The 22,048-nt window shown below is 42.3% G+C and overlaps 1 protein-coding gene and 1 pseudogene across 4 annotated transcripts in view; one reads left to right on the forward strand and one right to left on the reverse strand.

Moving 5' to 3' along the window:
* The window catches only part of UGGT1 (UDP-glucose glycoprotein glucosyltransferase 1), a 110,071-nt gene that overhangs the window by 42,556 nt on the left and 45,467 nt on the right, over nt 1-22,048 (forward strand). For all 4 annotated transcript variants that reach the window (XR_010118991.1, XM_055261458.2, XM_063632109.1 and 1 more), the window contains exons 14-18: nt 1,746-1,865; nt 3,758-3,843; nt 8,187-8,322; nt 12,574-12,705; nt 17,668-17,832. Coding sequence is in view for 3 of the 4 variants with exons in the window: in XM_055261458.2 (XP_055117433.1) it covers nt 1,746-1,865; nt 3,758-3,843; nt 8,187-8,322; nt 12,574-12,705; nt 17,668-17,832 (639 nt within the window). In the remaining variant the exon portion in view is untranslated. The remainder of the gene's footprint in view (nt 1-1,745; nt 1,866-3,757; nt 3,844-8,186; nt 8,323-12,573; nt 12,706-17,667; nt 17,833-22,048) is intronic.
* LOC129472086 (spermidine synthase-like) lies at nt 9,197-10,061 on the reverse strand (annotated as a pseudogene).

Here is a 22,048-nt window from a genome sequence, read left to right on the forward strand (position 1 = left end):
ATCCCAGACGATGGGCGGCCAGGCGGAGACCTTCCTCACTTCCTAGACGGGGTGGCGGCTGGGCAGAGGCGCTCCTGAACTCCCAGACGGGGCGGCCGGGCAGAGGAGCTCATCATAACCCAGATGATGGGCGGCCGGGCAGAGACGCTCCCCACCTCCCAGACGGGGCGGCGGCCGGGCAGAGGCTGCAACCCCAGCACCGTGGGAGGCCAAGGCAGGCGGCTGGGAGGCGAAGGCTGCAGCGAGCCAAGACCACGCCACCGCACTCCAGCCCGGGCAACACCGAGCACCGAGTGAGTGAGCCTCCATCTGCAGTCCCAGCACCTCGGGAGGCCGAGGCGGGCAGACCATTCCAGGTCAGGAGCTGGAGACCAGCCTGGCTGACATGGCGAAACCGCGTCTCTAGCCAAAGGAGAAAAACCAGGGAGGGGTGGTGGCGCGCGCTGGCAATCCCAGGCAGTCCGCAGGCCAGGGCAGGAGAATCACGGGAGCCTGACGCAGGGAGTCTGCAGCGAGCCGAGTGTAGTCCACCCTGGGCCACAGAGGGAAGAAAAGAAAGAAGAAAGCAAGGAGGAAGGAAGGAAGGGAGGGAGGAAGGAAGGGAGGGAGGGAAGGAAGGAAGGAAGGAAGGAAGGAAGGAAGGCTGGCTTTGTTCTATATCTTTTCCTATTCTTGATCTTGACAAACTTTCACTTTTTCTGTCTAGCAAGTATGAAATTTCATTGAGGTCTTAGCTCATAGTTCCTAGATTACAATTGAGGGTGTACACATTTCTTATGTTTATTGCCCATTTGGGTTTCCGCTGCTGTATATTTTTCATATTCTTTTTTTTTTTCCAAATTTTTTTTTTACGTTTTCTTTTTTCCTTTGTTCTTAAAAAGTTTAGGGCTGGGTGCTGTGGCTCACGCCTGTAATCCCAGCACTTTGGGAGGCTGAGGTGGGCGGATCACTTGAGGTCAGGAGCTCAAGACCAGCCTGGCCAACATGGCGAAACCCCACCTCTACTAAAAGTACAAAAATTCACCTTGGTGGGTGCCTGTAATTCCAGCTACTCAGGGGGCTGAGGCATGAGAATCGTTTGAACCCAGGAGGCAGAGGTTTCAGTGAGCCGAGATTGCTCCACTGCACTCCAGCCTGGTCAATAGAGAGACTTCATCTCAAAAAAAAAAAAAAGAAAGTATTTCGCTTCTTTCTCTTATTTTTATGTGTTTCTTCATTCTTGACGCTAGTCCTTTACTGGGTTTGTAGGTTACAAATGTCTTCATCTATTCTGTGGCTTATCTTTTAGTCACTCATTTTTCCACTCGATCTTTTTATCTTTTTTGTTTGTTTTTTTGAGATAGGGTCTTGCTCTATTGTTCAGGCTGGAGTGCAGTGGCACGATCATGGCTCATTGCAGCCTTGAACCCCTTGGGCTCAGGTGATCCTCCCGCCTCAGCCTCCTGAGTGGCCGGGACAGCAGCCACCATGCCTGGCTAATTTTTATATTTTTTTGCAGAGATGAGAGGTCTCATAATATTGCCCAGGCTGGTCTCGAACTCCTGGGCGCAAGTGATCCTCCTGCCTTGTCCTTCCAAAGTGCTAGGATTACAGATGTGAGCCACTGCACCCAATCTTTTTATCTTTGAAAATGGTCTTGTCTCACGTGATTCTTCTTAAAATATTTTAAAGTCTTAATGATATTATTGCAGATTTTACTAACTGGTTCCTAATGTGCATGCATCCCGTTGTGTTATTTTTTGTAGTGGGTCAACAACCTGGAGGTTGATAGCAGATATAATTCGTGGCCTTCTAGTTTACAAGAGTTGCTTCGACCCACCTTTCCTGGTGTTATTCGGCAGATTAGGAAAAACTTACATAATATGGTAAGTAAAACTTATTGTCTGGCTGTGAACTCTGTTTCTCCCTTGGCCTAGTCCCTCTTTTTTTGTCATGTAGAATGGTCACTTCTCACCTTTACTAGCTGCTTCCTCCCCCACCCTCCACCAAATACTCTCCCTGTTCACACTGGAAGGGTTTTGTAGTGTACTAACCACTTGTGGGGCTGTGGGATGTAATAGGAGCATTACAGCCCCCCTCAGAGTGTGGGGAAATGCTCATTTTTAACACGAAGGTTTAGACTATTGTTTTAGTCTTTTAATTTGTTTTTAATTTTAAAACATTTTTAATTTTTTAATTTTTATTTTTTCTAATCAGCTTTTCCAGATGGAATAAGTTTTCTTTTCATACTCTTCACACCATTCAGTGATGTGTTTGTTTTTAAGACTTTATATTTTTTAGAGCAGTTGTAGGTTCATAGCAATATTGTTTTATTAGTTTTAAGATAGCTCTTTTTTTTTTTGAGACGTAGTCTCGCTCTGTCACCCAGGCTGGAGTGCAGTGGCGCAATTTGGGCTCACTGCAAGCTCCGCCTCCCAGGTTCATGCCATTCTCCTGCCTCAGCCTCTCCGAGTGGCTGGAACTACAGGTGCCCGCCACCACGCCCGGCTAATTTTTTGTATTTTTAGTAGAGACGGGGTTTCACCGTGGTCTCGATCTCCTGACCTCGTGATCCGCCCGCCTCGGCCTCCCAAAGTGCTGGGATTACAAGCGTGAGCCACCGCGCCCGGCAAGATAGCTCTTTTTTTACAGTATATTACAGCATATTGCTACTGTTTTTCTTTAATATCTTAATCCCTAAAATTCAGCAGTTTAATTTATTCCCTTAAATAAGGTTGTTTGCCAACTCCTACTTGTTATTCCTTCTTGCACTGCTTTAGAGAGAGAGAAAGAGGGTTCTTAATTGGCCCACTTTTTCCCTCTCATTTCTTTCCTTTCCCTCACGCAGCCGGGAAAGAGAGAGAGGTAGGGTTAGTGCCAAGGTTGGCCTCCTCAGAACTTGCAGGGAAGATTACCCTCTGTACTTTTCTTCCTGTCTCTCTCTTTTTTTTTTCCCCCCAGAAAGAGTCTTGCTCTGTTGCCCAGGCTGGAGTGCAGTGGCAGGATCTTGGCTCACTGCAACCTCCGCCCACTGAGATTCAAGTGATTCTCCTGCCTCACCTCCCAGTAGTGGGAATTACAGGCGCATGCTACCACACCTGGCTGATTTTTGTATTTTTAGTAGAGACGGGTTTTATTACATTGGCTGGGCTGGTTTCAAATTCCTGAACTCAGGTGATCCACCTGCCTTGGCCTCCCAAAGTGCTGGGATTACAGGCGTGAGCCACCATGCCTGGCCACTTTTCTGTCTCTTGAAACCACTTCTTTCCTTTCTAGTCAGAATTTAAATCTCATTCTGTTTTACCATATGTCTGAACTTTATTAAGCGAGAGAATACGTCTAAGTTGCTTAACACGTAATACCTGTTTATGTGCTTGCCTGACAGCTGTGACTGTGGTCTAAGAATTAGGTTCTAAGTGAATTCTTAATTCAGAGATCCTCAGAAATGAATATACAAAAAGGCAGGCTCCAGTTTTTAAGGTGAGAGAGTTGCTGAACTTGGTTTTCATTTGGTGTAGTAGAAAAAGCAGTGTCATCACTCTGGAGTACAGTTCCCTTGTTATCAGCGTACGTCCATGAGAAAATCACCTAGCCCTTCAGTACCATGTTTTTTGAACATAGAGGGAGGTAGCTGCTATGTGTATACTTCATCTTTTATGTGGTTCAGGCGTAGCTCAAAAAAGGTTGGCTTCATGTACAGTGACTCATAACATTTTTCTCGGCCCACAGATACTTGAATAAATGTCATTTCATGTGTTCTTTTCTCTTTCTTCAACAGGTTTTCATAGTTGATCCTGCACATGAGACCACAGCAGAGTTGATTAACGCAGCTGAGATGTTCCTTAGTAATCATATACCACTAAGGTAACACTGGTATTGATTTGATGATGTATCTAATTAACTGAGGTTTTATTTGTCATTTTTAAATGCAAGTCCGGTGCTACTGAGTTGTAGGATAATTCATAGTGCACATCACTAATGGCAATTTTATCTTCTGGTCAGTATGAAGCCAGTGTCTTTTGGGACTGAGAATTTGCTTCTCAATGAATAGAAGCTTACCACCAATGAATTATCAATAAATAGCCCATGTAAAAATAGTTTCTGGCTGCAGCTTGCTTCCCAATGGAAGGGAATTTTCTTAGGTGAGTGTCCACATCACAAAACCTATTTCCACTTTCAGCAGAGATATAGAGCATTGCCAATAACTTGTTAGCCTGTCCAGGACTAAACATATACACAGCCTTTTGTAGATGCAAACAGTAACAGTTACTTCACTTGTGTTGCCAAACCTGCCTACAGGGTACTGAGTGGCTGAATTTCCACTGTCCTTTTAAGAACAGTTTTTTTTTTATTTTTTAAAGGTTTTACATATAAATGCTAAGATATTTTCACATACATTCTGAATAATTCTGGTAATTTTACATGTTGGTGAAATTTTAATTCTTAGAAAATGTGAAAATAAAGAAGAAAATAACTCTTTATTCAATAAATATTACTGTGTGTTCCATGATTACTACTGGGCTAAATGCTGTAAACCTATATGCCTTATTCTGCCTTCTTTGAAAAGATCCTCTGTATACTTTCAAACCCTTTAGGGAGATATGTGATCAACTGCTAGGTCATGTCCTACTGGTTAGTTATAAGTGTGTTAGGATTTCAGGGAAACAAAAAAAAATCATTGAGATATTTGGGAAGGTTTATGGAGAAGTTGGATTTCAGATAGGCTTTGAGGAAAACAGAGGGTTCTGATAGTTGGAAATGCAGAGATTTTGAGTTTAATGACATTTTTCATATAAAGCATGAATATATCTGGTTAGATGGAAGAACCTATTACTGGATCACAACCAGAGCTATGTTTTGATTAAAAGAGAAATATAAGGACACAGAAGAAGTTGGGTCGTGGTACACGGTTGGCACTAATACAATATTTCTTGAATTGAGGGATGAGAAGAGGGCATGTGGTCTTCCGATTGCAAAGGCAGGTGAGAAGAAGGCACTTGAACTCCTAGGCAACTGAGAGATTGTGAACAGTTGGAGAGAGCCAGGCATACAGGCTGCTCTTTCCTTCTTTGTAGGAGCTCATGTGGTCCTGCATGTTGGCTGCTAAATATTGATACGTTATTATTAACTAAACTCCATAGTTTACATTAAGATTTGTTATTTATGTTGATGACACAAATGTATGATGTCAAGTATTCACATTACAATACAGTTTAATACAGATTAGTTTCACTACCCTAAAAATCTCCTGTGCTTCACTTGTTTATCTCTTCCTCCCTTCCCCTAAATCTTTGGCAACTACTGATCTTTTGACTGTCTTCATAGTTTTGCATTTTCCAGAGTGTTCTAGGTTGCAATCATATGGCGTGTAGCCTATTCAGATTGGTGTCTTTCACTGAGCAATGTGCATTTAAGCTTCTTCTGTGTCTTTTAGTGGCTTGATAGCTCATTTCTTTTTATCACTGGATAATAGTCATTATATGGATGTCCCCCCATTTATTTATCCATTCACTTAGTTGAAAGATACCTTGGTTGCCTACAAGTTTTGGCAGTTATGAATAAACCTGCTATAAACATCTGGGTGCAGGTATTCGTACAGCTTCTTTGGGTAAATACCGAGGAGCATGATTGCTGCATCGTGTGTTAAGAGTATGTTTAGTTTTTGCCGGGCGCGGTGGCTCACGCTTGTAATCCTAGCACTTTGGGAGGCCGAGGCGGGCGGATCACGAGGTCAGGAGATCGAGACCACGGTGAAACCCCGTCTCTACTAAAAATACAAAAAATTAGCCGGGCGTGGTGGCGGGCGCCTGTAGTCCCAGCTACTTGGAGAGGCTGAGGCAGGAGAATGGCGTGAACCCGGGAGGCGGAGCTTGCAGTGAGCCGAGATCGTGCCACTGCACTCCAGCCTGGGTGACAGAGCAAGACTCCATCTCAAAAAAAAAAAAAAAAAAAAAAAGAGTATGTTTAGTTTTGTAAGAGTATGCTTAGTTTTGTTCTGAAGTAGCGGTACCATTTTGCATTTCCACAGGAGAGATCCTGTTGCTCCACAGCCTTGCCAGCATTTGGTTTTACCAGTATTTAGGATTTTGGTCATTCTAATAGGTGTGAGGTGGTATGCCATTGTTTAATTTGCCATTCCCTAATGACATATGGTGTTCAGGATCTACTTATATTTATCATCTGTCTGTATATCTTGTTTGGTGAAGTGTCTGTTCAGATTTTTTGTCCTTTTTTTTTCTTCTTTTTTTCCCCCTGCCCTTTTGTCTCCATTTTTAAAACTTTGGTTGTTTTCTTATTGTTGAGTTTTAAGAGTTCTTTGTAGGCCAGGTGCAATGGCTCACGCCTATAATCCCAGGACTTTGGGAAGCCAAGGTGGGAGGATCGCTTGAGGCCAGGATTTGAGATCACCATGGGCAACATGAGAAGACCTCCATCTCTACAGAGAACTAAAAAAGAGTAGCAGGCATGGTGGCACACACCTGTAGTCCCAGCTACTTGGGAGGCTGAAGTGGAGGATTGTTTGAGCCCAGAGGTTTGAGGCTGCAGTGAGCTGATCGTGCCACTGCACTCTGGCCTCGGCAACAGAGCAAGGCCCTGTTGAAAAACAAACAAGAAGAGTTGCATGTTTTGTTTACCTGTCCTTTGTCAGATGGTTGTTTTGCAAAGATTTTCTGCCACTCTATGGCTTGTCCTTTCATTCTGTTAATAGTATCTTTCACAGGGTAGACATTTTTAATTTTAGTGAAGTCCAGATTAACCAAGTGTTGTCTTTCATGGATTGTGCTTTTGGATCTAACATCATTGCCAAGCTCGAGACCACCTAAATTTTCTTCTCTGCTATCGTCTAGGAATTTTTGTTTTTGTGTTTTACATTTAGACCTGTGATCCACTTTGAATGAATTTTTGTGAAAGATATAAAGTCTGTGTCTAGACTGATTAATATGCATGTGCATGTCCAGTTGTTCAGCACCATTTATTGAAAAGATGATTCTTTGTCCATTGAACTGCCTTTGCCCCAGTATGTTCAGTGCAAAGTCTTTTTTGCCAGCCCATCTATAGATATATAATAGTATCTCTGTGGTTAATTCCTTTATTTTAAAATTTAAAATCTGATAAACTTTAACCTTGGTTATTGCTTTTTGTCTTGGGACAGTTGTAAACCTTTTTCGGCTTTTCTTTTTTTTTTTTGAGACAGAGTCTCGCTGTATCCCCCAGGTTGGAGTGCAGTGGCGCAGTCTCAGCTCACTGCAAGCTCTGCCTCCTGGGTTCACGCCATTCTCCTGCCTCAGCCTCCCGAGTAGCTGGGACTACAGGCAGCCCCCAACACGCCTGACTAATTTTTTGTATTTTTAGTAGAAACAGGGTTTCACCGTGTTAGCCAAGATGGTCTCGATCTCCTGACCTCGTGATCCGCCCGTCTCGGCCTCCCAAAATGCTGGGATTACAGGTGTGAGCCACTGTGCCCGGCCGGCTTTTCTTTTACCAATAGTTCTCATATTGCATGCACTAAATGTCACAATACCCCCCTTTCTATTTACTTTGAAAGTGTGAAAATTTTTATTTCTTCTAATTTTTGTTTAAAATCAGAAAAAAAATCTCTTAAAACTATAGCAACACTCTTCATGTCAGTAAAGGAATCTTTTCATGACATGGAAGTGGCTTGCTTTAACAGTAGAAAGGCCTAAGCCACATTTGAGAGCCTGCTTTTTTATTAATACTTTGTAAGTGGCTGGGCATGGTGGCTCATGCCTGTAATCCCAGCACTTTGGGAGGCCGAGGCTGATGGATCACCTGAGGTCAGGAGTTCGACACTAGCCTGGCTAACATGGTGAAACCCCGTCTCTACTAAAAATACAAAAAATTAGCCAGGGATAGTGGCCTATAATCCCAGCTACTTGGGACGGTGAGGCAGGAGAGTCGCTTGAACCTGGGAGACGGAGGTTGCAGTGAGCTGAGATTGCACCATTGCATTCCACCCTGGGCAACAAGAGTGAAACTCCGTCTAAAAAAAAAAAAAACCTTTGTAAGTGGTTTATGTATACCTTTGCCAATCATGTTAGAGTAGAGTAGGCTGTGAACTGTGTTTTTCACTCAAAGAGTTTTCCTCTGTTAGCTATAATGTATGAGAAGGGTACAAGGATGTCATTCTTTTTAACCATTTGCATTCTTTGACATGTTTCTTTTTCTTCTTTTCCCTTTCCCTCCAGAATTGGTTTTATCTTTGTGGTTAATGACTCTGAAGATGTTGATGGGATGCAAGATGCTGGAGTGACTGTTCTTAGAGCATATAATTATGTTGCCCAAGAAGTGGATGATTATCATGCCTTCCAGACTCTGACACATGTACGTTTTTGTTCAGAATGGCAAATAATTTTTTCAGATCTAACTTAATAACAATGTGTGGCCATTGTATGCTAGGCACCTGGGGTGTCTACAGCTCAGGGGTGGATCCTGAATTTAAAAGTCATGTCTGCTGCAGTGTATAGAGATGGATCTGAGGAAGGGCAAAGCAAAGTGGCAGGGATGCCAGTTGATGAGCTGTTGCAGTGATCTCCATGAGAAGTAATGGGGAAGGTAGTTAGCAGGGCTGTGGAGAATGAAATAGGTTCAAAAGAAGTCACTCAGAATAGTAAGTATTTTATACTTTGTTATTTTATTCACTTTGTCTCTGCTTAAGGTTTGCTTTTGTTTGTTTGTTTGTTTGTTTGTTTGAATATATCTTCCACAACGGCTACCTTAAAATTTTATTTATTTATGTACTTTTTGAGACCAGGTCTTGTGTTGCTGAGGCTGATCTCAAACTCCTAGGCTTAAGGGATCCTCCCATGTCAGTCCCAAATATCTGGGATTACAGCTGTGCACCACCATGCCCAGAGAATAAGTATTTTAACTCTGCTTTTTAAAGTTTTTATTGATTTATTCATTCATTTATTTTTTATTGTTATAAGTACACGTGTTTGATTGAGGGGGCCACAGAAGACAGAGAGATGGTACTGTACACAGCTGGTATAGGCTTGGAGGCCGAATGCCACACAGAGACAGACACAGAAACAGTCCAGCACTCAGCAGGGAAGGCTGGATAGTATTCTGAGGCTTGTAACACTTGGTTGGCAGGTGACAGTCAGCAGGGGATCTGGCCTAGGGCTGAAGGAGCCCAGGGCATCTTGGAGGCTCCCAGATCTGAGATCTCAGGTGGCATCTGCTGTGGCGCCTGGGCTCAGCTCACATCATTCAGGGGCTTGCAGGCAAACTGGGGCAGTACGAAGGCAGCACTGTACACGTCTGAGCAGCTGCACCTGCTCCACCTGCTGCCGTGTCTCTTGTTGCATGGGCTTCTGGAAGTTGGTGCTCGGGTTTTTGCTGCAGAGCATGAAGCCAGTGGGGCCACTGGGATAGGTGGGGACAGTGCAGTAGGCATGCGCCACCATGGGGAAGAGTGACTGGCAGAACTACCGTGTCTGCTTGATGAGGTCCAGGTGCAGCCACTGGTACTCATCCCGGCAGCAGAGAATGCTGTCCTTGTTGAGGGCCATCTTCATGAGTGGTAATAGGATTCCTTGAAGAGGCTTTCAGCGGATCCCAGGAGTCAGTGATCATAATATTGAAGGCATCCTGGTTCTGTTTCACGAAGTCAAAATTGTCACCTGTATGCAGGGTCAGCTTAGAGCTAGAGTAGCCAATGGCCATACCCGGCAGGAATTTCTTAGAGACCTGAGTACCATCGTTTTCAGTCTATCATCGTACCACAGACTCCACAGAGGGGTGCTTCACCACCTTGTGCAGGATGCCATCTTTGTCCCCGATGATCAGCACCTTTTGTGGGATCGGGTGGTTGGTGAGTGGCAGGTTGATTCTCATCTAGTAGGAGAACTTGTCCCTGTCCATGCAGGGGACGATGCCATCCAACACCAGCACACTGCTGTAGGTCTTACTGTGGAAAACAAGGATATCCTGGGAGCGTGAGCGCTGGCAGTGGAGCAGCTGCTCCATCTGTAGCAACAAGGCTTCCCTGGGCTCAGGCTGCAGATCTCATGGAACCAGCCCTCCTAAATGGCAGCGTGACCATTGAAGCCAGGCTCCATGTCTCTTGGGCTCTGCAGCCTGAGACTGCGGGCTGTTCAGTGCCACGGCACAAGACCAGCTACACCCACCACCCACTGTTTATTTTATTTTATTAAAAAATTTTTTTTAGAGACAGGATCTCACTGTTGCCCAGGCTGGAGTGCAGCAGCGCAGTCAGGGTTTGCTACAGCCTTGAACTCCTGGCCCTAAGTGATCTTCCTGCCTCAGCTTCCCAGAATAGCTGAGACTACAGGCATGCAGCACCATACCTAGCTAATTTTGTTGTTGTTTTTAATTTTTGGTAGAGGTGATGCCTCACTATATTTCCCAGGCTGGTCTCGAACTCCTGAGCTTAAGCAATCTTACTGCCTTGGCCTCCCAAGTGCTGGGATTTTACGTGTGAGCCACTGGGGCTTGGCTGCTGTTTTTTATTTCAGAAGTGAAATAATACTGCTCGCTGTAAAAACAATTCAGGCCAGGCGCAGTGGCTCACACCTGTAATTCCAGTACTTTGGGAGGCCGAGGGAGGCAGATCACCTGAGGTCAGGAGTTCGAGACCAGCCTGGCCAAAATGGTGAAACCCCGTTTCTACTAAAAATACAAAAATTGGCCATGTGTGGTGGCTCACACCTGTAATTCCAGCACTTTGAGAGGCCGAGGTGGGTGGATCATTTGAGGTCAGGAGTTCAAGACCAGCCTGGCCAACATGGGGAAACCTCATCTCTACTAAAAATACAAAAATTGGGCCGGGCACGGTGGCTCATGCCTATAATCCTAGCACTTTGGGGAGGCCGAGGCAGGTGGATCACGAGATCAGGAGATCAAGAGATCAAGACCATCCTGGCTTTAACAAGTGAAACCCCATCTCTACTAAAAATAAAAAAAATTAAATGGGCATGGTGGCGGGTGCCTCAAGTCCCAGCTACTCGGGAGGCTGAGGCAGGAGAATGGCATGAACCCAGGAGGCAGAGCTTGCAATGAGCCGAGATCGAGCCACTGCATTCCAGCCTGGGCGACGGAGCGAGACTCCATCTCAAAAAACAAAACAAAACTTAACCAGACATAGTGGCAGGCACCATGTCTCAGCCTCCAGAATAGCTGGAATTAGACGCCTGCCACCACGCCCAGCTAATCAGGAGGCTGAGGCTGGAGAGTCTCTTGAACCCGGGAGGCGGAGGTTGCAGTGAGCCAAGATGGCGCCACTGGACTGCAGCCTGGGTGAGTGCTGTGAGTGAAACTCCGTCTCAAAAAAAAAAAAAAAAATCAAATAAATAATACCGGGGACCCAGTTTAGATTTCTCTGTCTCTCCCCTCTCCCTTTCCTCATCCCTCCTAAACATTCGTGGATGTAGTTTTTATTTCAAGGACTACTTATAAGTGTTGAGATTTTCTCTTTTTTTTTTTTTTTTTTGAGACAGTCTCACTCCATCATCCAAGCTAGAGTGCAGTTGTGTGATCTTGGCCCACAGCAACCTCTGCCTCCTGGGTTTAAGGGATTCGCCTGCTTCAGCCTCCTGAATAGCTGGAATTACAGGTGTGCACTACCACAGCAGGCTAATTTTTGTATTTTTAGTAGGGCTTCAGCATGTTGGCCAGGCTGTTCTCGAACTCCTGACCTCAAGTGATCCACCCGCCTCACCCTCCCAAAGTGCTGGGATTACAGGTGTGAGCCACCATGCCTGCCTGGCCTATTTAGATTTTTCTTAACTAATGTATTTTTTCATTTGACACTTAACAAGACTGAGCTGATTCCGGCCAGACGTGGTGGCTCATGCCTGTAATCCCAGCACTTTGGGAAGCCGAGGCGGGCGAATCACAAGGTCAGGAGTTCAAGGCCAGCCTAGCCAGTATGGTGAAACCCCGTCTCTACTAAAAAATACAAAAATTAGCCGGGCGTGGAGGCGTGTGCCTGTAGTCCCAGCTACTCAGGAGGCTGAGGCAGGAGAAGCACTTGAACCTGGGAGTTGGAGGTTGTAGTGAGCCGAGATTACGCCACTGCACTCCAACCTGGGTGACAGAGTGAGACTCCATCTCAAAAAAAAATAATAATATTTAATTTCCAACCTAGGAAGCCATCTTAGTAAGGTATATGGAAAAGGAAGAATTGCTAACATGTCCCAATTTGATCTTTCAAGAAAAATAATCGGCCAGGCTCAGTGGCTCATGCCTGTAATCCCAGCGCTTTGGGAGGCTGAGGCGGGTGGATCACCTGAGGTCAGGGGTTCAAGACCAGCCTGGCCAACATGGTGAAACCTGTCTCTGCTAAAAATACAAAAAATTAGCTGGGTGTGGTGGCAGGTGTCTAATCCCAGCTATTCTGGAGGCTGAGACAGGAGACTCACACGAATCCAGAAGACAGAGGTTCAGTGAACCAAGATTGTGCCATTGCACTCCAACCTGGGTGACAGAACGAAACTCTGTCTCAAAAAAAAAAAGAAAAATATTTTCCTCTAAATTCAGAAAAATGTGGAATGAACACTTTGAAATTTGAACTTAAAAGTGTAGTTAACCAACTGTTTTTTCTTTCTTCAGATCTATAACAAGGTGAGGACTGGAGAAAAAGTGAAAGTTGAACATGTGGTCAGTGTCCTCGAGAAGAAATATCCGTATGTAGAAGTGAATAGCATTTTGGGGATTGATTCTGCTTATGATCGGAATCGGAAGGTAAAAAATGTCTTTGTGTTTCTTATTTGATTGCAACACTGTACTGTCCTTAACCCCCTGTTTGGGGGCTTTGGTTAATAATGGTGATGGTGGTTAAAGTGTTTCAGTACTTAGCATTTAAAAGTTTAGAAACCAGATCACTTTTCAGTGTTTGAAAAAGTTTTATTTCAGTCTTGTGAGGATATGACTGATTTTTAACTTGCTTATTAACTTTTAAATTGAAAAACAATTTTTTTTTTCAGAATGCAATGGTAGTACTTCCATGAAGTTTGCTCTGGATAACCTCTACTGGATGTATAGAGCCAGGATACGATGTACAGCTTAATATATATCATATTGGCTTTATTTAGTTATTTAGACTAAGGATGGAAATACATTAAGAAATGTAACAGAATGGCAAAGTATTGTAGTAATAAGGTTATAATAAGAAAGTTTAAAATTATTTTACTTAAAGATAATTTTTTTTTCTTTTGAGATATTAAACACAGTAAAGGGTCTTTACCTATTGCAAGCACAAATTGTTGAAAATGTGTATTAAGGAAAGGAATTAATATACATTTCTGAAACATTCTGATTTTAAACATATAAAAATACATTTATTTACCAGTGTTTCAATGTTTTTTCTCCTTTTTTAAGGGAGGATTTTTGTTTTCCAAATGAAAAACAGTCTTTGATTCCTGTTTTAAGATCTGAGCTATCATCTGTTTATAAATGATATTCAGCATGAATTGTTTATGAGTCCTGTTTCATCTGATACAGAATCCTTGTAGATTTTTATAATCTCCCTCCCAAGTCTTTTGTAGTTGTTTGACAGACACCCAGTTCAACATCATTTGGTTTTAGCCTCTGGTCTTTGTGAGTTTTCTAGTCATTCAATTCGTTTTAGTGGGAAGAGTAACCTTCTTTTTGTACTCATATTTTATTGGTTTACATACAACTAAATCATTTCACTAACAGGAATAGCTGGTTTGGGAACAGACACAGCTGATCCTTGGTAAGCAGATAGCTCAACTGGGGGGAGCAAAAGGATGTGGGCATCCTATTCCCTGTATCTAAAATGCTGCCTTTTACTTATTGAGAGGCATTTTAGTGTGGTTTATGTGTAATACCAAAGAAAGAATACTGAACACCTCTCACATTTTATAGTTGATCTTTAAGGTCAGTTGTTTTTAAAGGTCAGTGTGACAAAAATAGTAGCAAGTTAAACTTTTGAGTTACTTACTAAGTTAGACTAGTTTATACTTTAGGATTGTCTTCAAACAACTATTCAAAAATACATAAAACCCTGGAACTACTGTGTATGTGTACTTGTTAGTGGTACTTTTGCCACCTCATTGGAAAGTTTTAAGTAGAGGAGATAAACAATGAAAAATTATGTGTGATCATAAAGCTTAAGATAATTAAAAACAAAATCACAGATCAAAAAAAAAACAAAAAACAAAAAGCAAAATAAAGGCCAGGTGTGGTGGCTCACGCCTGTGATTCCTATCACTTTGAGAGGCTGAGGTGGGAGGATCACCTGAGGTCAGGAGTTTGAGACCAGCCTGGCCAACATGGCAAAACCCCATCTCTACTAAAAGATAAAAAATAAATAAAATAAAAATAAAAAAATATGTGGGCATTCTAGAGAGTAGCTCGCCAGTGTAAGTGTTCAGCATACTTTAATAGCTGGTATTTGTTAATCAGATAAATTAGTTAATTGGGATTGGTTGAGAGATCTGCTTCTGTAAGTCAATTCAGGTTTTAGAGGGAGAGAACAAAATAATCTTTAGCAAGATCAAAACAAAATAACAACTAGAGAAATTTCTGAATTACTTTAGAATAAGTAACAAAGTTTTAGTTTTAAAACAGTAGTATTGAGTAATTGTGCCAGTCCTGATACTAGAAAGTTGAACAAGATGTGGTATGAACTTGAGCAGTTCACACAGCCTCGTTGGGGGAGACAGCAAATGAGAGCACTATGGTTTTGGTGATGGTGAGGTTCTGAGTGTTTGCACATTGTATGTGGAGGCTCAGTGGCAGCTGAGCTAGATGGCAGCTAAGCTGGATGGGCAGCTCTGCTAGTTTGGGACTAGGTGATTGTGGAAGGCTTCCTAGGTATAGTGACAGCTTCCTGCTCTGTGAATTCAAGTTCATAGAGTGACACATATTTGTTATATGTGTAAGCTGGTGTTGAATGCAAGACGAATTAAAATACTAGCTCTGTACCAGCTCTTTTAGAAAGGTGAATTCATACCAGGAGCTAGAAGGTCTTTGAGCATGCCAGTCTGCCTGTCTTCTTTCTCTTTTCTGTTTTTGATTCTGTGCTTTAGTATTATATCTGTTCACTTTAAGGTATATCCAGTCAAGCTTAGAATTGAAGCTGGGAATGAGATCTACTCAGTGTAGCCTGAGAAGAGTTACCGTTATTATTATTATTATTATTATTATTATTATTATTATTATTATTTTGAGACAGAGTCTCGCTTTTGTCTCCCAGGCTGGAGTGCAGTGGTGCCATTTCAGCTCACTGCAACCTCTGTCTCCTGGGTTCAAGCGATTCTCCTGCCTCAGCCTCCTGAGTAGCTGGGATTACAGGCTCTCACCACCATACCCAGCTAATTTTTGTACTTTTAGTAGAGATGGGGTTTTACCATGTTGGGCAGGCTGGTCTCGAACTCCTGACCTCAGATGATCCACCTGCCTTGGCCTCCCAAAGTGCTGGGATTACAGGCATGAGCCACCGTGCCCGGCCAGTTACCATTATTTTATTGCAGCCTTCTGTCCAGTCACTTATCTTTTCTGGGTTTTTAAATAAAATAATATTGCTATAGGTACCTAGTAACTATTTTTCTCCCAGATAGACACAAACAGCAATAATAGTACTCTGTAGAAAAAGAATTTAAGTGAAATAAAAGAAAAAGAAGGCCACTTTGAGAATATGAACGTTTTGAGGGACTTTGTGGAATTTTTTTTATATTTCATATTTGGAAACTGTTTAAGTCTCATTTTCTCTTACCCTGTTGGAGAAAAAGTACCGGTAGCTTTTTATTGTGGATGATTACGATATCAAAAGTATTTACTTGAAAAATATTGAGTAGAGTGGACAAACTGGGGAAAGGGGTATTTTTATATCTTTACATGTGTCGAAATCTTGATTGTGCTGAAAAATTGAATGAGAGTATCACACACCATGTTCCTTAGTTTCCTAGACTTGGCCATCTGTACTGATTAGAGGCTCTTCCATATACAAACAGGTCATATTATTTATATTTCATCCATTTAATTGTCTAGCTATTTGAATAGAAGTACTCTCAAGGCAGGGATGTGGAGAGTATCCCAGAAGTCCTAACAGTCTAATGACTAATGAGTTTTTTTTTTTTTTTTAACTACAGGAGCTTTACCCCTATACAAAAAGTGCAATTGAATGGATTCTTTTGAAATGGTTAATTTTAGGAAAAATGGCTGCTTCTAATATTTGTCCATATGAATTTTCGGTTTGGCTGTTTGATAATTGTGCTGCATTCTGTTATTTGGTCCTGTAAACTATTTCTGAGTGGTGAAAAAGAAAGCTACATAGTCCAAACACCTCCCTCTCACTCCTGACTTCCACTCAGTTACTGTTTGCAGAGAAAACCAATGTTATTTATCTTACTGTCACTTGGAATTATAATGTAAGTTTTCCGGTCTTGTTTTAATTGGTTGATGGGGATGATTTTCAAAACTAAAGTTAGATGAAAATTGAGTTTTAATAGATATCTATGAAATAGTTGAGATGTCAAAGAACAGAATTAACATGGTAAGAGTTTTAGGAGTGGATATTTAAAACATTTAAACTATGATGTAGAGAAATGGCTGAAACCAACCTAGAAGGCTTTTCAGGCTGTGCCATGTTTTAGGCCGTCAGTTTCTGTGCCGTTACCTGTTATTGCGCTTGTCTGATTAGAAAGTAAGCAGTCTGTTACCGATGACTCGGATTAGTTACCCAATGGGAGTTCTTTTCTACTGGTGCTATCTAAAATGGTTATAAATAATCAAATTCTGCTATTTTCAGAAGATGGCAATTACAAGGTGTGCGATAGACATTTGTAAAGTTGCCCACTTTACATCTTGGATGGTAATACAGTTTTTACTCTGAAAAGTTAATCTGAGGAACGAGCGCTTGTGTTGACAGTCAGGAAAAATGTCCGTCTTAGGTACATTTGCCGACATTTGCCGTTTTGTTGCTCCAGTATTTTGTGGCCAGTGAACCTCTTTTGTCCTGGAGAAGGGAAAAGATTGGGTGTATTGTGTCTTAGAGCAATTGTTGAGCAGTTTCCCCACAAACCTTGTTTTGTTTTCTGCAGGTGTAATTTCTTTGTTAGTGATATGGACCCTTATTTAGAATTGGGTGCAAATATTTACCTCAGGCTTTTTGCATCGAGCACTGATAATTTATGGTAGCAAAACCTGTGCACCTCATTTTGGCAGCCCATGGTCACATGTAGATTTTAAAATGGAAATTAATTAAAGATTTAGTTACTTGGTCATAGTTGGCAGGTTTCAGGTGCTCAGTAGTTACATGTGGTTAGTGACTACTGCATTGGACAGCACAGACAAGCACAGATAGAATATTTCCATCATTGCAGAAAGTTCTGTTGTATAGTGCTGACTGTAGTATATGTAGTTCAGTTTTGACAGCCTGTGCTACACACACACACACACACACACACACGTACACACACACACACGCACTTCATAATTTGCAAGCTTTTGTGATTTTGTAAAAACTCGAACTCAGTAATTCAATCTCAGATTTACATAGTAGGATATTAACTTTGATGTCGTTTTTCATTTTTTTAAAAATAAATATCTTGAGTTATTTTTTCTTTACAATATTTCTATTGATTGTTGTTAGAACAGGCATGTAAGAAAAATATGCTGTGTTCCATTTGTCTCACAAAAGGCAAAAATATGCTGTTTTTGTGGTTCCTTGTGTTTCAGGAAGCAAGAAGCTACTATGAGCAGACTGGAGTTGGACCCCTGCCCGTTGTGCTGTTCAATGGAATGCCCTTTGAAAGGGAACAGCTAGACCCTGATGAGTTAGAAACCATCACAATGCATAAAATCCTGGAGACCACCACCTTCTTCCAAAGGGCAGTGTACTTGGTGAGTTACGTTTCAAGGCTGATGTTTTAAAGAGAACAGTTGGCTTATATTTTTTGTTGCCTCTATAGTAGGCAGTAAAATTCTTAGTATCACTATTTGGGAGGCTGAGGCGAGAGGATGGTTTGAGGGTAGGAAGTCTGAGACCAACGTGGGCAATATGGCAAGACCCCATTTCTAAAAAATAAATAAAAAAATTAGCTGGGCTTGGTGGTGCGCGCCTGTAGTCCTAGCTACTCAGGAAGCTGAGGTGGAAGGATCGCTTGAGCCCAGGAGTTTGAGGTTGCAGTGAGCTGTGATTGCCCCACTGTACCCCAGCCTGGGTGACGGAGTGAGACCCTGTCCCGTTAAAACAAAACAAAACAAAACAAAAAACTATTTTCTATATATCACTAGTAACTGGTTTGCAAACTCTTGGCAAGTCCTATGATGAAAATATTCATAAATCTTCTATATATGGTAATAGAAATAACTAGTATTATTGATTTCAGGATTAAATGTTTATTTTAAAAATTGCAGGCAGTTCTAAGAAACATTTATTCTATTTGTAGGGAATTTTGGCTTTGGAGAGACTCAATATTATTTTTCATTTATATATAAATATTAATATATATAGTTCTTGAGATATAATTCAGACAGCATAAAAGTCAGCCTTTTGAATGGTACAATTCAGTAATTTTTATTCTCTACACACAGTTACGTAACTATGTGTAGTATGTAACTATGTATGTAACCTCTAATTTTCAGAACATTATCATCACCCCCAAAAGAAACCCCATATCTAGTAGCAATTACTCCTCTCCATTTTGCCCATTTTGTCCTACTCCCCGCCACCCTGCCATTGGCAAACACAAACCTACTTTCTGCTTAATAGATTTGCTTATTCTGGACATGGTATACAAATCAAATTTGCAGAGAACAGGATGATACTGGACAGATAGCTTGTTGCTCAGAACCCCGACTCTCTAATCATGTGGTTGGTCTTTCTAGTGTTACCAGCCCCCAACCTGAGTCATTGCATTAGCAGAAACTCTCGGGCCCCACTGTGCATCACCCCGTAGTATAAACCATCATGTGTGTTCTCAGGGGCTCACCATGAATGACAAAGACACTCCTATCACTGGATTTAGAGTTTACATCCCAGAAACTAGGGCCAGCCAAATTATTTACCACACACTGTCCTTTTCTGTTCCCTCCTTTCATTCTGGAAATATGCATATGTTGGTATTCTCTCATGTCCCATAGATCTCTTTCTTTCTGTTCCTCAGACTGGATAATCTCAGTTTATCTATCTTCAAATTCACTTATTCTTTCTTCTGTCAACTAAAATCTGCTATTGAGCCTCTCTAGTGAATGCTTCATTTCAGTTATTATAAATCCAGATTTCTATTTGGTTCTTTTTGATAATTTCCTTTGGTTTATAGATATTATTTGGTGAGATGTTGGTCTTAAACTTTACTTTGGTAGACATGGTTTCTTTTAGTTCTTGAATATATTTGAGATCATTTATTTAAATTCTTTGTCTAATTAAGTCCAATGTTTGGACTTACTCAGAATAATATGAACGTAATGTAAGAATATACATTACACATTTTACTTATGTAATAGTAAGAATAGTGTGTCCTGGCCTCTTCTCTTCCTGAGTATACACTATACTTTTTTCTTTCTGTATGTCTTTTTTTTTTTTTTTTCTGATACAGGGTCTTGCTGTCACCCGGGTTGGAGTACAGTGACATGATCTTGGCTCACTGTGGTCTCCAACTCCTGGACTTAAATGATCTTCCCAACTCAGCCTCCTCAGGAGCTGGGAGACTACAGGCGCATGCCACCATACGTGGCTAATTTTTGTATCTTTTTGTGGAGACGAGATCTTTCTGTGTTGCCCAGGCAGGTCTCAGGTCTCGAACTCCTGGGCTCAAGCGATCTTTCCGCCTTGGCCTCCCACAGTGCTGGGATTACAGGCATGAGCCACTATTTCTGCATATTTAATAATTTTGTGTTTGGTAACTAGGAATTTGAAATAATATAATGTGACACTTCTTCACTGTACCAGGGTTTGTGTTGTTCTTTGTTGTTGTTGTAACTGTTACTTGTTTAGTGACTTTCCTGAACCAATTCTTTCTTTTATTTTCTTTCCTTTTTTTGAGACAGAGTTTCGCTCTATTGCCCAGGCTGGAGTGCAGTGGTGCCATCTCAGCTCACTGCAACCTCCGCCTCCTGGGTTCAAGTGATTCTCGTGCCTCAGCCTCCCGAGTAGCTGGGATTACAGGAGCACACCACCACGCCCAACTAATTTTTGTATTTTTAGTAGAGATGGGTTTCACCACATTGGCCAGGCTCTAATTTCAGAATGCTGGTCTCGAACTCCTGGCCTCAAGTGATCCACTCACCTCGGCCTTCCAAAGCGCTGTGATTACAGGCATGTGCCACCATGCTCGGCCCTGAACCAATTCCTTAACATCTGTATTCTTTTTCATGTGTGGCTTCTGAAGTTTCAGCTTGTTTAACTTACTGGTCAGCTGATGAATGAACAGAGATTTCCTTCGATGCATGAATTCAAAAAGTCTCCCAGTTTTTCCCAAGGGTCTCTGTTGTGTTGGGGCACGCTTTCCACACTCAACCAGGCAGTTGGCAACTCTGCCTTAGTCTTCCATTTTTGCTTGCACAGAGCTCCAAGTTTAGAGGCAAGGGTTTAAGTCCTTCTAAGATTTTTCCTGGGCATTCACATACCCCTGGGCATGATGCTTATGGTCTTTCAAATTCCAAGAAGTTTGTCAGAGCTTTTCAAAGTTCCTTATGAACATCCCATTCCCCAGCCTTTTTTTTTTCTTTGTTTTTTGACCAGCTTCATGTTAGCCCATGTGTTATCTGCCACCTCAGCCAGCTAAGATGTTAAACAATTGCCCAGTTGTGTTTGACAAATACCCCCAGGGAAAAGGCTCTTGGCACTGAGTGAGGTCTGGTTCAGCCCAAATAAAGAGAACCCCTGAGAATTCTCTAGTGTCCTAGTTGTTTTATTTTGGGGCCATTGATTTTCAAGGCTTTGTGCAGCTGGGGAGATGTAAATAGTAGTGGGGCAAATTAATTGTTACAAAGGTCACTTTCCTTACCAAAACTTTTTTTGAGACAGGGTCCATCTGTCACCCGGGCTGGAGTGTAGGGAGTGCAATCATAGCTCACTGCAGCCTTGAACTTCTGGGCTCAAGCAGTCCTCCTGCTGCAGCCTCCCAAGTAGCTGGGACCGTAAGTGTGTGCCACCACATGCAGCTAATTTTTGTATGTTTTGGAGAGTTGGGATTTTGCCAGGTGGTCCAGGCTGGTCTCCAACTCTTGGGCTCAAGCAATTTGTCTACCTCGGCCTCCCAAAGTGCTAGGATTATAGGCATGAGCCACCGTGCCTGGCCAGTATTCCATTGTAAAAAAATAGGCCGGGCGCGATGGCTCATGCCTGTAATCCTAGCACTTTGGGAGGCTGAGGCGGGCGGATCATGAGGTCAGGAGATTGAGACCATCCTGGCTAACACGGTGAAACCCCATCTCTACTAAAAATACAAAAAAAAAATTAGACTGGGCGCGGTGGCTCACTTGGGAGGTTGAGGCGGGTGGATCATGAGGTCAGGAGATCGAGAGCATCCTGACTAACATGGCGAAACCCCGTCTCTACTAAAAAAAAAAAAAAAAAAAAAAAAAAAAAAAAATTAGCCGGACATGGTGGCGGGCGCCTGTAGTCCCAGCTACTCGGGAGGCTGAGGCCGGAGAATCGCTTGAACCTGGGAGGCAGAGGTTCCCTCTGGGAACTGAGTGCAGTGAGCCGAGATTGTGCCACTGCACTCTAGCCAGGGCGACAGAGCGAGACTCCGTCTCAAAATAATAATAATAATAATAATAATAATAATAATAATAATTAGCTGGGCATGGTGGCGGGCACCTGTAATCCCAGCTACTCGGGAGGCTGAGGCAGGAGAATCGCTTGAACCCAGGAGGCCGAGGTTGCAGTGAGCCAAGATCGTGATATTGCACTCCAGCCTGGGCGACAAGAGTGAAACTCTGTCTCAAAAAATATATAAATAAAATAAAATAAACAATTACTTCATTCCCTAGTATTGGACATTACTTCTACATTTTCACTAGTTACAGACAGTGCTACAGTGAATATTCTAATATGTATATGCCTTTGTACATTGTCTTGAAAAACACCAAGTACCAGAAAATTTGAACT

This window comes from Symphalangus syndactylus, chromosome 22 (assembly GCF_028878055.3).
Source record: "Symphalangus syndactylus isolate Jambi chromosome 22, NHGRI_mSymSyn1-v2.1_pri, whole genome shotgun sequence".
Lineage (NCBI taxonomy): Eukaryota > Metazoa > Chordata > Mammalia > Primates > Hylobatidae > Symphalangus > Symphalangus syndactylus.